General features: G+C 37.5%; 2 protein-coding genes across 3 annotated transcripts; one reads left to right on the plus strand and one right to left on the minus strand.

Annotated features, from left to right (window-relative positions):
• The first annotated feature begins 1,083 nt into the window (after nucleotides 1-1,083).
• Nucleotides 1,084-7,504, plus strand: LOC140789169 (THO complex subunit 4D-like). 2 transcript variants are annotated; one of them, XM_073138779.1, is made up of 7 exons: nucleotides 1,084-1,596; nucleotides 2,701-2,936; nucleotides 3,488-3,631; nucleotides 3,710-3,778; nucleotides 4,838-5,028; nucleotides 6,156-6,203; nucleotides 6,971-7,504. In XM_073138779.1, the coding sequence occupies exons 2-7, from the start codon at nucleotides 2,757-2,759 to the stop codon at nucleotides 7,149-7,151; spliced, it is 813 nt and encodes a 270-aa protein (XP_072994880.1). In that variant the 5' UTR covers nucleotides 1,084-1,596; nucleotides 2,701-2,756; the 3' UTR covers nucleotides 7,152-7,504. The 2 variants fall into 2 exon arrangements, with proteins under 2 accessions (XP_072994880.1, XP_072994885.1); XM_073138784.1 differs by having other exon boundaries at nucleotides 1,310-1,444.
• A 532-nt stretch (nucleotides 7,505-8,036) lies between these two features.
• LOC140798048 (calmodulin-like protein 5) lies at nucleotides 8,037-9,845 on the minus strand. The gene has a single exon (XM_073151775.1). The coding sequence runs from the start codon at nucleotides 8,816-8,818 to the stop codon at nucleotides 8,282-8,284; it is 537 nt and encodes a 178-aa protein (XP_073007876.1). The 5' UTR covers nucleotides 8,819-9,845; the 3' UTR covers nucleotides 8,037-8,281.
• Between the last annotated feature and the right edge of the window lie 2,485 nt (nucleotides 9,846-12,330).

A 12,330-nucleotide genomic window follows, 5' to 3' on the forward strand; every position in this document is an offset into this window, starting at 1 on the left:
TTGTCAATATTTGCGATGTTTCAAAGATGATTTTTCTAATGTTTTGAAAAGGAACAATTTGGAGTGTTATGTGCGGAATACAAGCATACGTTTGTAACTTTTTTCTGGAGAAATTTATATTTGTAACTTTTTTTAAAAAAAATAATTGACGAAATATGCTAATTTTTTGTTGGTCTGTAATATTTTCTGAAAATAAAGACCAAAATAACGGTTCTTTGTTCCGCCGTAGATAAATTTTGAATATGAATAAACTTCGAATATAAAATTTCTATATTATAATGTTACGAATTTTATTTAATTGATTAAATTATAAAATTTATATATTTTTGATTATTTAACTAATCTTAATTATCTTATTATTATTTCTGATTTTTTTTTGCTTTATATATTAAGGAGTCATAAGAGAAATTTGTATAGATAAAAAAGAAAATGATTAAAAGATAGAAGAAGAATGAGCAACTAAACAAGAACATAAGAAGAAAAAAATAATAATAATAAATAGCAGTAGCATATAAAGTAGAAGATGAAGAAAATAAGTTCGTACTTAAACTATGAATTATTCGTTTGATGTAGATAAATTTTAAATTTGAAGAAACTCTGAATATAAAAGTTTTAGATCATAATGCCACAGAATTTGTCCAATTGATTTCACAATTTTTAAAAATCAAATGAATATCTTCTTAATATTTTTTTTAAGACTACGATAAGAGTTAGAATTTAGAATTTAGTAGTAGTTTAAGTAACAAAAATTTTTCTAATATTTTACTAAAAAAAATTAATACCCCCAGCCTAACCCAGCCTTATACTTGTAAGTTGTAAGTATGCAATGCGTTGAGCAAGAAATAAGAGAAGTGATAAGTCTGCACTAGGAGAAAGGAAATAAGTGAAAAAAATTAAGTAAATATTTAATTTGTAGAATGAGATAGAAGGTTAAGAGAAATGAGAGTGACAATTTAAAAATAACTTTACTCAAATTAATAATAGAAAAAAATAATCTAGAATCAAACGGAAGGGTAATATTAGTATCTATAATTGTATCTCTTTTTGGTTAAAAAGGCCAATTCGTTCGGCCTTGGACCAGCCCAAGAAAGAGACTAATAAAGTACTGCGGGTTGATAGAATCGAGTCAAGTCTAGATGACGGTGATCCCTCAAATCCTTTGAGCGAGGCCCTTTGATCCAACGGTACACCTCCTCCCCTAAGCAAAAGAAAAGCCGCACCCTCGCCCTCGCCCTCCGAAGTCTGGCAGACTAGCCTTCAGCGATCTCTCCCCTCTTTCAAGCGACCGCTCGCCTCCTTTACTCCCCAACGAATCTTGTAAACCCTAGAAATCCTCCAAACGGAAGAACCCTAAATCCGTCTGATCTCTGCTCGGATTCCGCTTCTTTAACGAGCCCTAGAGCGGCAGAAGCCTCTCCTCCTGGCTTGCGTCGGAACCCTGGAGGTCTGACACTTTCTTTGATAGAAGACTTCTCCTTCACGGCGTCCGGTTTCGTCGTCTTTGAATTATATTCTTTCTTGTTTCCCTTGGATTTTTTGCTAAGAAGCTGCATCGATTTTCTTCTTGGGCTAGGAAGAAAGCATCCGTCTCCTCCGGTAATGTTTGGCTCTCCGATTTCTTCTACTTATCTTTTACTTTATGTGCTTTCCGCATATTTACGTTGTATGTCCCAAATTGTTAAGTTTGCCAGCAAATGAGAGGAAACCAAAGCTCATTTTCTGTTGAGTAATCGTTCCTCGATTTCTGCAGGCGGACCCTCTCCTTCCTCCCTTAAAATTATTCTTTTTAAAAGAAATAAAGGAACAAGGAACCAGTTTTCGGAATTGTTTTTAACTTAAGGTCTTAGACACTTATGGCACTTTTCTTAATTTCACGGTTTGTTTGTTTTTGGCTCTTTGAATGGCACGAGTCTTTATTAGGCTTACATAAATGTCCTTTAGACTGTTTCGGTTTTCTTTGATGGCTAGATCTGTATCACATAGAAATTGGGAGTGCTTATATTAGTTGGATATATATATATATATATATATATTATTCAACTTCTCAAAACCTGGGAATCGTCAGATTTAGTGTCTTTGTACTTTTTTAAAGACCTTTTCTGTTGGTATGGACCATGAATAGGAATTTAGGAATTTAATGCGGAGTAGTTTAGTGCTACAATGCGGCTTCTTTTGTTATGCCCTAAGAAAAGCTAAGAATCACTTAAGCATCAAGAAAGATGGGATGAAAGTAGCCACACATCTTCCTCTTGCATAATTATTGAAAAGCTTATTTAGTAGCATATCTAATGAGGTCTATGTTTATTTGCTGGATTGGATGATAAGCTCCTTTTCAACTTTGGTTTTCCATGGTTCCTGATGTAAAGACACGTAGAGCCATATATTTTTGTGCTGAGGTGTTTCTAAATGCTCGGTTTTGGCTACATATCTTGACTCTTGAGAGTAGCTTAGTTATGTGTATTAAATCACTCAAGCTTGCACATTTTGTAGGTTTTATCATTTGAACTCTATATTTGATAAGATATTTATTTTGACATGTTCTTTTTTATTATTTTTTGTGGGTTTCTTTTACTCTTCTATTATTAGCTCTTGTACATTTACCTTTACTGAAAATATTCGAACTGTTCTTTGTAGACTTGTCTTTCTCTAGACAACTTTTATGCAATGAAGAAATCCAATTAACCTCTCCTCTAATTGCAGGTTGTTGTCATTGGGAAATATATCTTTCTACCCTGCTGTTGAAAACGACTTTGGATATGTCATTTGATAATGTTGGTAGGAGTAGAACCAACGGAGAAAGAGGTAGAGGCCGAGGCCAAGGCCGTGGATGGGGCTATGGACGTGGTGGGGGCACCTTCCGTGGAAGGGGAATGGGAATGCCTCCCCGAGGGCCTCTTGGGGTTAATAGTCGCTCATCTTCATACGCCATTGCCAAGGCAAGCCCAAAATTATTGCTGTTTTTTTGCATATGTTCAAGAATCTGAATTACAGTAGAATTCTGAACAACGAGGAGGAGAGGATTTCTAGGCTATTTGTTTATGGAGGGGCTCAACACTCCATGTCAGAGTTCTTGCATTTCGATGCATATTCTGAACGAAGTTCTAGAAGGGGGACTTCAGAAGTCTTGCTAATCTGGAACTTTGGTGCGGCCCTCATTTCTTATTGTAGTTCTGCAGTCGTTTTTGCTGAAGTGCTTTCTCAGTCACCTTTCACAATTGGAGCTCTCCATCAGTTACTTACCGTCAGCATATATGATATGGGTGGAATTCTCTACTTATTATCTTATCCTAAGCATGCTATCTGGCTGTTTAGTTACGCAACTGACCAAAGGATCAATAATAAGAGCCATTGAATCTACTATAGTTTTAAAAGTTATATTGAATTTCCTGATAGTAATTGTCTCCACAAGTACGCTGGTTTGACGAATCATGGTTTTCTGCTAACACATTCTTTTGACAATGTGGACATTTGCTCGTATATTTGTCAGTCTTTCAGCCAAGCCAAGGAAATGATATGGAGGCATGATCTCTTTAATGATAGCATGGTAGCTGCTGGGCTTTCAGGAGTAGAAACAGGTACAAAATTGTACATTTCGAACTTGGATTATGGGGTCTCCAATGAAGACATAAAGGTCAGTTGAACTATTGAGGCAGTTGACAACATTGAGGCATTTTTCTTACTTATTAAGAATATGTTGAACTCTCATTAGGAGCTGTTCTCTGAGATTGGTGATCTCAAGCGGTATGCAGTTCATTATGACAGAAATGGTCGCCCAAGTGTACGTCTCTTCTCCTTTCTTTTTTATAATTGGATGCATGTTCTCTTTTTTCTAGTAAGTACATTGCTGCATGTTACTTTCATGTGCTTAAGGTACTTAGGTTATTGGGACTTGGGTGTAAGCACTGAAATAAGAGAAACAACATTGTTCTATATTCATAAGTACAGAGGGTTGCATATATTTGAAGCATCCAACAGCTGTGCTTGTTCTGAGCCTCAAGTAGAGGGACCAAACTATGTGCTCTGATTCATGGATGATTTTTCCTTCTAGGAATTTATTTAAATTTGTTCACATTTCTTCCAATGCTTAATAATTCATGTGATTCTACCAGGGCAGGAAGCCTCCCTTTTTGATTAATCTTCTCACAGTTTTGCTTTTCTAATGAAGCAGTTCATTATAAGTGGATATTGTCATGCTCTTCTTGATGACTTTTATCTCCTACATGATTTGCCTTGGTTGAAATGGATACATGATTCTTGTATTTCTTCTTTTATCTTTTGCATTCTTTCTACATCAAATCTATACTGACTCGTCTTCATTTGTCAAGGCTTTGATATCTTATGGTCGGAGATTGTGAAATAATTTATTCTTGATCCCAAAGTTGGTTTTACCTCCTTTCAAGTATTATATAGTATCCTTGCTGAAGTAAATATGGGTGTGTATAGTTGTCTAGGAAAAATATAATTTATTCAGATGCCATGTGGTACAGTGCCCTTTATGAGACCAGAATATTTGCATCAGATGTACAAAATTTTACGATGATTATATTAACGTCAAAGAAAATATAAAGAAGAAATAATTACAATAGCTTCATTGATATGGATGGTGGAGAAGAAGATAATGGGAATTTGAAGGGAGTAAGTTGGAGGAGAAAAAGTTCAACTTCATAATAGTTTCATAACAGTTGTTATGATTTTGTGTACTTTTGATTTATTCGCTCATCTTATTTTCTTTGATTTTTGTTCACATTTGCCTTACCATGCATCCTTTGGCCCTTCAGTCCTTCACTTAATACCTATTCTGCGTCTTAATCCAAAGGGTGTTCATGGTTTTGTGCAGGGTTCTGCCGAAGTGGTCTTCACCAGGAGGAGTGATGCTATTGCTGCCTTGAAACGTTATAATAATGTGCAGCTTGATGGAAAAGCTATGAAGATAGAAGTGATAGGAACCAATTTAGGCTTGCCTACAACACCTCGTGTTAATGTCGTTGCTGGTGCTAATGGAAGGGGAAGAAGAACAGTTGTTATGACGTATGTTGCTTCTAATGCTATTATGATCTTTGTGTCGTCTTTTTTGTGTGTTATGCATGTGGTTTCCTGCTTTATGCATTTATTTATATTTCTTGCTATATGCTATTTTCTTATGAAAGAACGATTAGTTTTCTGTGCTAATCAATAATTTGGATATCTGGTTCTGCAGATATTTTAGTCTGTTAAATGCATTCCTATGGTTAATATTTTTTTGGGGTATAATGTGATGATAGCTTGATGGATATTGACTTTGTTTTGGAAGATGTGGTGCATATGATATTTTGATATCATTCCTTCTCTTGTTCGTACTCAGGATATTGATTTCACTAGAAGAATGCTGATGTCGAAGTCATTCTTGAAATCATGATCCTTGTATTCTTTTTATGCTGAGTTGTCCTACTGCAATACTACTGCCTACCCTTTTTTTCATACAATTTCACTTCTTGGTCGTTTTGTTTTTATGATAGCTAACCTAAGCTCTCATCTACTTATCTACCTTGATGAAGATTCTTTATTTATATTGAGGTTGGCAATTCTAAATTTATAATTCTCAAATAACCTATTATCCATGTTCATAGCATAGGCCACCTGACTTCCTTTTTGCGAACAAGACTGATTTAGAAGTTTCATATTAGATTGCTTGCTCTTAATTCGGAAGCAGACTGAAGTAGAGCCAACCTGTGGAATATGTTGGCATTGCTGGAGATATTGAAAGACACTTTCATGTTAAAACATTCATATGTGATTGTAATGTGATATGGTGTCTCAATCTTCCAAGTTCTACCCACTTATCCTGCCAATTAATACAAGCAATTTCAGAATTGCTTGCCACAATTTTTCCATGGGGCTACTCATTAGAGAGTCATGTACTTATTGCTGCTTCTGATTAAGTTCAACATTGATTTTTTGAATGAAATTTTTGCTTTCTCCAATTTATACTCTATAAAAGTTCAGTTTGATTATTCACATTATATTCAAACAATGAAATATTTAAAATATTATGTCTGAAAATATATTGTCTTATTATGTTATTTTAGAACTTAGTGCATCTAAAGTAGTTAATTTCACCTTCTCTCTTGAATATTTCTCATTCATTATCTGATAACACTCTGAGAGTTCAATTTCAGGCCAGGATTTGGTCGAGGTGGTGCTAGTTCATTTAAGCGTACTGCTGGGTAAGCTCATTAATACCTGATTGATGTAGAAGTTTACATTCTACAAATTTCCATACAATGTCAAAGATTATTTATTTGTATTATTCCTGTCAGACTAATGATTTTATTATTTATCTTTGAGAGATGCTAGAATCATATGTATGTATGTTATATCTGTTTTATTACCAACTTGTCGTGTTTCATTTAGCATTTTGTTCTAGTTGAAGTTTGGTCTTGATATTTTGTGCCTTTAAGTTTTAAAATTTCTTTTGTTGGCATGACTATATCTATCAAACATTAATGCTGATTTTCTAGTATAAGTGCCCCAATAGATGCTTTCTACAACATTGGCATGGGGACAGTTGTTGGTGATGTCCATTATTTATACACAGTTACGCACACACACAGTAATGGCTAAACTACAAATTTTTATTAAGAACTTAGAAAATAATACCTTTCTATCCATGGGGTGCACATTTAGACTTGCAAGTACTAGTTCTAAGTTGAAAAGAGTGACCGGAGTTTATGTCTCCATCTCTGCACTTTATGTGGTCTGTTCTTTCTTACTACCTTGTTGACTTTGTACTGGCGAAAAGAAGTTTGCTAAAAGTAATGAGTTCTATCAATTTAAGCTTTTATTATTGCATTGTTTAGTTTCTTCTTTGGAGTGTACACCTGTTGTAGATGTATGATGGACTTGTCGTTGTTGCATGCTTAACTTCTATATGCTTCCAGAATTTCTGATACAACCTGGCATGACACCTTAGCTTTGTGATCTCATGGGGCAGGTGGAACCGTGGTGGCCCTCAACCTGGTCGAGGCCGTGGCGGTCGTGGCCCCAGCCGCGGTCGTGGGGCTGGTCGTGGTCGTGGTCGTGGAAGGAAGCAAACTGTTCAGAAGTCGGCAGATGAATTGGACAAGGATTTGGAGACCTATCATGCCAAGGGAACAGATACTCCCATGACATAAATAGCAGTTCTTGGTTTTGGTGCTGCGCTAAGGCATGGGCCTGCTGGACTGTTTGCTTTTGGTGTTCCTAGTTGGTTTGAGTATATCTTGCATCTGTTTAATCAGATCTAGCCTTTTATGCTTTTTAGTTGATCTTTGTTGATTGTCAGAACCCATATAGCTGTATGCTTCTGCTGGACCTTAGATTGCAAAATTTGATAACTTGCGGTATGTGACCTGACTTGTAACGTTAGAGCTTTAAGTTCTGTACTGCATAGTAGTTTTTCTTTTTATTGTTTCGAAGAATGTACTGCATAGTAGTTTTATGATTTTGCAACATGAGTTGGAACAAGGAGAATTGTCGCTTCTGGTTAGTTTCTCTTTTGTTGTATAGCAATGTTTAGGTTCTTAACAAGCCTATTCGCATGTACTGTCTTGTCTCATTAACACCCTTTGTGAATGCAAATGAGGAGTGTTTTTTAGCAAACTAGATCCATTTTATTTTCTTTTACAGAAGTTGACTGTCACTTAGACTTATTATAAAATGAAATCTAACTCAGTAATCTTAATAAAAATGCTGAATTGATCAGCGTTTTTATTACAATTACAGTAAATTAGATCTCACTTATTAGATTATTTAGTGTAAACTTTTTCTGGCAATTCTGATGCAAATGCGTGTTCAAGCTTATACTGGCATTTCTTGTACTTTTCTTTGTAGACCGATGTCTTTTACAATGGCAGCCACGAGCGCCTGGATTTAAATTTATTCAGTTCATGGAACAATTTTAGTTCTTTTTGCCAAATATTTCCACTTCATTTTGATTCGGCATTTGCCAAACATTAAAGTTGTGGGATATCATGTATGGCTCGAAAATCTCAAAGAAAAGATTTTGTCGATCTTTTCAATCAGTAACGAGTAACATCCATGCCAAACATAGCGTGAACCAAAGGACCTTAAAAAAAAAATTATAATCTGCACATATCTAGATGTAAAAAAAAAATCGTAACTTGCATCGTAATCAACTGCTTCTAAGGTAAACCAAATGCCAATGCTACCACCTAAATCTCCATGCAACTAATTCGCTCTCAAATCCCAAAAATAGAGGAAAAAAAGTACTCCCAAGTTAACCTAGAAAGAATAATCCTCTACCTTAAGATGACGATGAACTGGTAGCCGACTGAGCGGTGATGGCACCATTGGTCATCATAACTCTGAACTCATCAAAAGACACCATCCCATCCCCATTGTTATCCACGCGGTTAACCATCTCCCGACACCTCTCCACCGTCGTCTCCTCCCCCAACCTCCTCAAAACCCTACACAACTCCTCCGCCGTTATCTTCCCATCTCCGTCCTCGTCGAACACCTCGAACGCCTCCCTCAGATCCTTCTCTTCCCCCTTTGCGTCTCTCTCCTCGAACAGCACCAAAAACTCCTCCAGATCGATGAACCCGTCGCCGTCCTTGTCCGCCACCGCCATCATCGCCTCCGGGTCGGTTTCGCCGCCGAAGACCGCCGCCAGAAAGCGGAGCTCCGCGGCCGAGATGCGCCCGTCGCCGTCGGCGTCGAGCTTGCGGAAGACCTTCTCGAGATCGGACTCCTGCGTTCGGGAGGTCGACTCCGCCGACCGAGGAGTTGGAGGAGAGCACGAGGGCTTCTTTGTACATGAAGACGCTACGAGACCCATGGAGGAAGACTAGCTAGTAGTATACGAGAGGAGTACGAGGAGATACGACGCGTATAAATAGAGCCGGATACGTGATTGACTCTGGATGGGAAACAAGATATCTATGGAAAACTACCGCCGAATACGGATACGAATCGGGATATATTTCATTTTCAATTAAGGAAGTTAGAATTAGATGCTAACTTATTCTCTTCTTTCTCTTTTCGAGGCTAACTTATTCTCAGGATGGAGAGAAAGAGGAAAGAAATCGTATTAATTCCTTTCAAGCAACCATTCATATGAACACAGTTAAGCATAACCCAAGTAAATATGTACATAAGCATAGAAGAAAGAATCACTTAGCATACAAGTAGGGGAGCCAAGAACTAGAAATTAAAATTCATGGAATACATATAAAATGCTTCCATGAGACGCCAAAACAAAAAAAAAATCATTCCTTTCTCTATGGTCTATGAGTAGTCATGGAAAGGCAATACTATAACCATCTATAATCTTACATGAGGAGCTAACTAGGATCCAAATATAATAGGAGAAAAGAGAGAAAATAAAATAAAATCCTCAATCACCCACAGAGATTGCTCGCCGCACTCGGCCTAACGGTGACCGCGAGAGCTGCCGCGCCGGATACCGGAAAACTGGCCTTTTCTTGAACTCCTGAGGCTGCCGTAGGTGGTCCCTGATCTTCTCATCCTCTTGCTTTATCTTCCTTACTTGGCTGTGGATGAGAGCATCATGTCCTCCTCCACTAACCTCTTTGCTTTGTATGCTTTGCTGTGTGCTCTCCATTACTGTAACCAAGAGAATAAATTTCATGCCAATATAATATAACCTTGATATCATCTTTGGGCTCTCTTTATATATGGGTGGGTAGGAGGAAGGGAGAACAGGAGATGATAGGAATGGGAAGGTGGGTGGGAAATTTCATGTATCTTGAATCGTCTGGAGAAGAACTACTTTGAACAGTTTGAATGCATCAACTTTTCGTCTGGTGATCAAACTTGTTGCCTTTGAAAGGTAAAAAGTTAAATCTACCCTTGAATGGATTATAAAGTGTGAATTAGATTACTCGGAGAATACCCTGGTAGGCAGAAGTTTGGTGTTCTACTGGCAAAAGGATAAGAAGATATCCCAACTTAGATTCAGTAGTTCTGCCATCACTTAAAGATGTTGTTGTTCAACAAATTAATACCTTCTGATTCTAAATGTCTAATTGATACAGGCTTTAAGAAATTATGAGTTAATGACTCAGCCTATGGCGTTTTCACACAGCTATACCAAACCCAAAGGACCAAGTCATTGTGGGCCATGTAAAGTCTTTCTAATTGAGGATTTAATCGTAGCATTTGATTATAAAACTTGGCGATAGCTAATACTTTGTTCTACTGGCTGGGGACTCGGTCATCTTCTGCATAAGAACCTGTAACCTTAATGATGATGACACAGAGAACAAGTCATCAAGGAAGTTTAATTAAAAGCGAAGAATTTTCCACGTGCCCCAATGACAATGTACATAAGAATGGAATTTCCTGCTTGAAAAAAATAAATAAAAAAGATTACATATACCAAATGTGTGAATTTTACACTAGTTTTTTTATATGTGCAGTGGCCGAGGTTCCTACTCTAGACTTCAGTTCTCAGGAACACGCAGAAGTGCTGTAGAATAATAATAGGACTGGCTTCGTATCTATCCTTCATCTTTGGACTTTCTGAAAAATAAATAAACAAATCGTCCTTATTTGGGTACGGATAAAGAGTCTGTTCAATATATCTAAATCCAATCTAAGTTCAATCAACCCAATTGATCATATATCCACGAGGAATGAGAATTGTTGACGACCTCTTTTGATTCTTTCCTTGGTAGAAGAAACGCTTAGGACGGGGTTGGGAAACAGCGGCGTAACTACTTTGTCACCTGAACAAAGGTTGCCATTGCCATTGCCATAGTCAGCTCTTCAGATAGGGACTTTTAGTTCTTATCCACTCAGTCCGACGTCTCCATTCAAAGATTATTTTGAAAGAATAAGGTATTAATTAATCTTTTCAATGGTCGCTTCTGAGAATAAATAAAAAACGAGGAATTGGCGATCGAAACTGTTTAACGATAATTATGTACAAGGGAGTTGAAATCACAATCAACGAATAAAATATTCGCATTAGTCGACCGCAGTCGTATCCTTAGAATGGGTCCAAGAGCTGGCGTGCAGGTAGACCTACCAAAAGAGACACCTTTGGCTTTTAGCCTTCCAATTTCGACCTCATCCTTGCGCTCAGAGGTCAAAATAGATTGTGCTACTTATTAATATTAGATGTTAAAATTACCAACTACTAGTGGTGGTGCAATTAAATAGAGAAGCCTAGTTGCAGTATACTTCATCTGTTTTAAGTTAATTGTTTTAAATGGAAATCTACTTCTGTCACATACCACAAGTTGGACGTAAACTGAAGCCTGATCTACGTAGTAAATAGTTCAAATTAATTTGGGCCTCTGACTTTAGATCGGATGAACTGTTCGTGAACCAAGAATACTTGTATTGCTTAATTGCTATCACTTTTTTTAAATGAACTAGCTTGATGCCTTGATCAAACGTGAACTATCTTAAAACTAGCTATAATTTTAGTTGGGCAAACTTGGAGAAGTAACTGGTACATATTGATTGATAGTCTATTGATAAGATAAAAGCTAAAGAGTCTAGAGCTGATGTAACTTTTGAGTTTAATGATAGGCTCACTAAGGACTGTTAGCCTAAGTACTGCTACTGCACCACACTTGCGTCTTTAGGATGACATAAATTTGGAGAACAGAGGAGGAGTGGAAGGCGGCGAAGGAGCGGATGGGGAGTTGGCAGCGACCAGCGGTGACCAGATCCAGGAGAGGCGGACGCGGCCACCGCTCGAGAACTCGCTGCGGCTTCGAGTCCGGTACGAACCGGATGAGGGCGGTGTGGTGATATTCTCACCCGCCATTTAGCCTCTCCGCCGCGGCCAATAGAGGAATGAGAATAGATTGGTTCGAGGCGGCGCGTAGGAAGGTGTGCGTTATTAGCAGCAGCAGCGTCATACAGTACACCGCGCGTGCCCGCAAGGGAGGGTGAGAATAGAGGATCCTCCGCATCCCTTGTTGCCGGAATATGCTATCGTAGCCAATTATTGGCTGCCAAGTATCGAGCACACTGCCTTTGTAAGGAATGATATATTATTATTAATAACACTATCCTTTTTTCTCTAATATTCCTAGAAAGCATGAAATGGCATAATATATATATATATATATATATATTGAAACTTATGATATATACACTGGATATTTCCTAAAATATGCCACAACATTAACATTCAAGCTACGTTGAAAATTAAAGATTTGGGACCACTACTCACTACATACAAATTTAGTTTAAAACCTCAGGTATAAACGTCAGATGAGTCCCTTGGTTCTTGGACTAAAGACTTTGATCCTGGAATGTTAAAAATCAGACAAATTGGGCAGGCAATCTATTTCTTTAACTAACACTGCA

Source organism: Typha latifolia, chromosome 1 (genome assembly GCF_019914945.1).
Source record: "Typha latifolia isolate L0001 chromosome 1, TyphaL0001v2, whole genome shotgun sequence".
In the NCBI taxonomy this organism is placed as follows: Eukaryota; Viridiplantae; Streptophyta; class Magnoliopsida; order Poales; family Typhaceae; genus Typha; species Typha latifolia.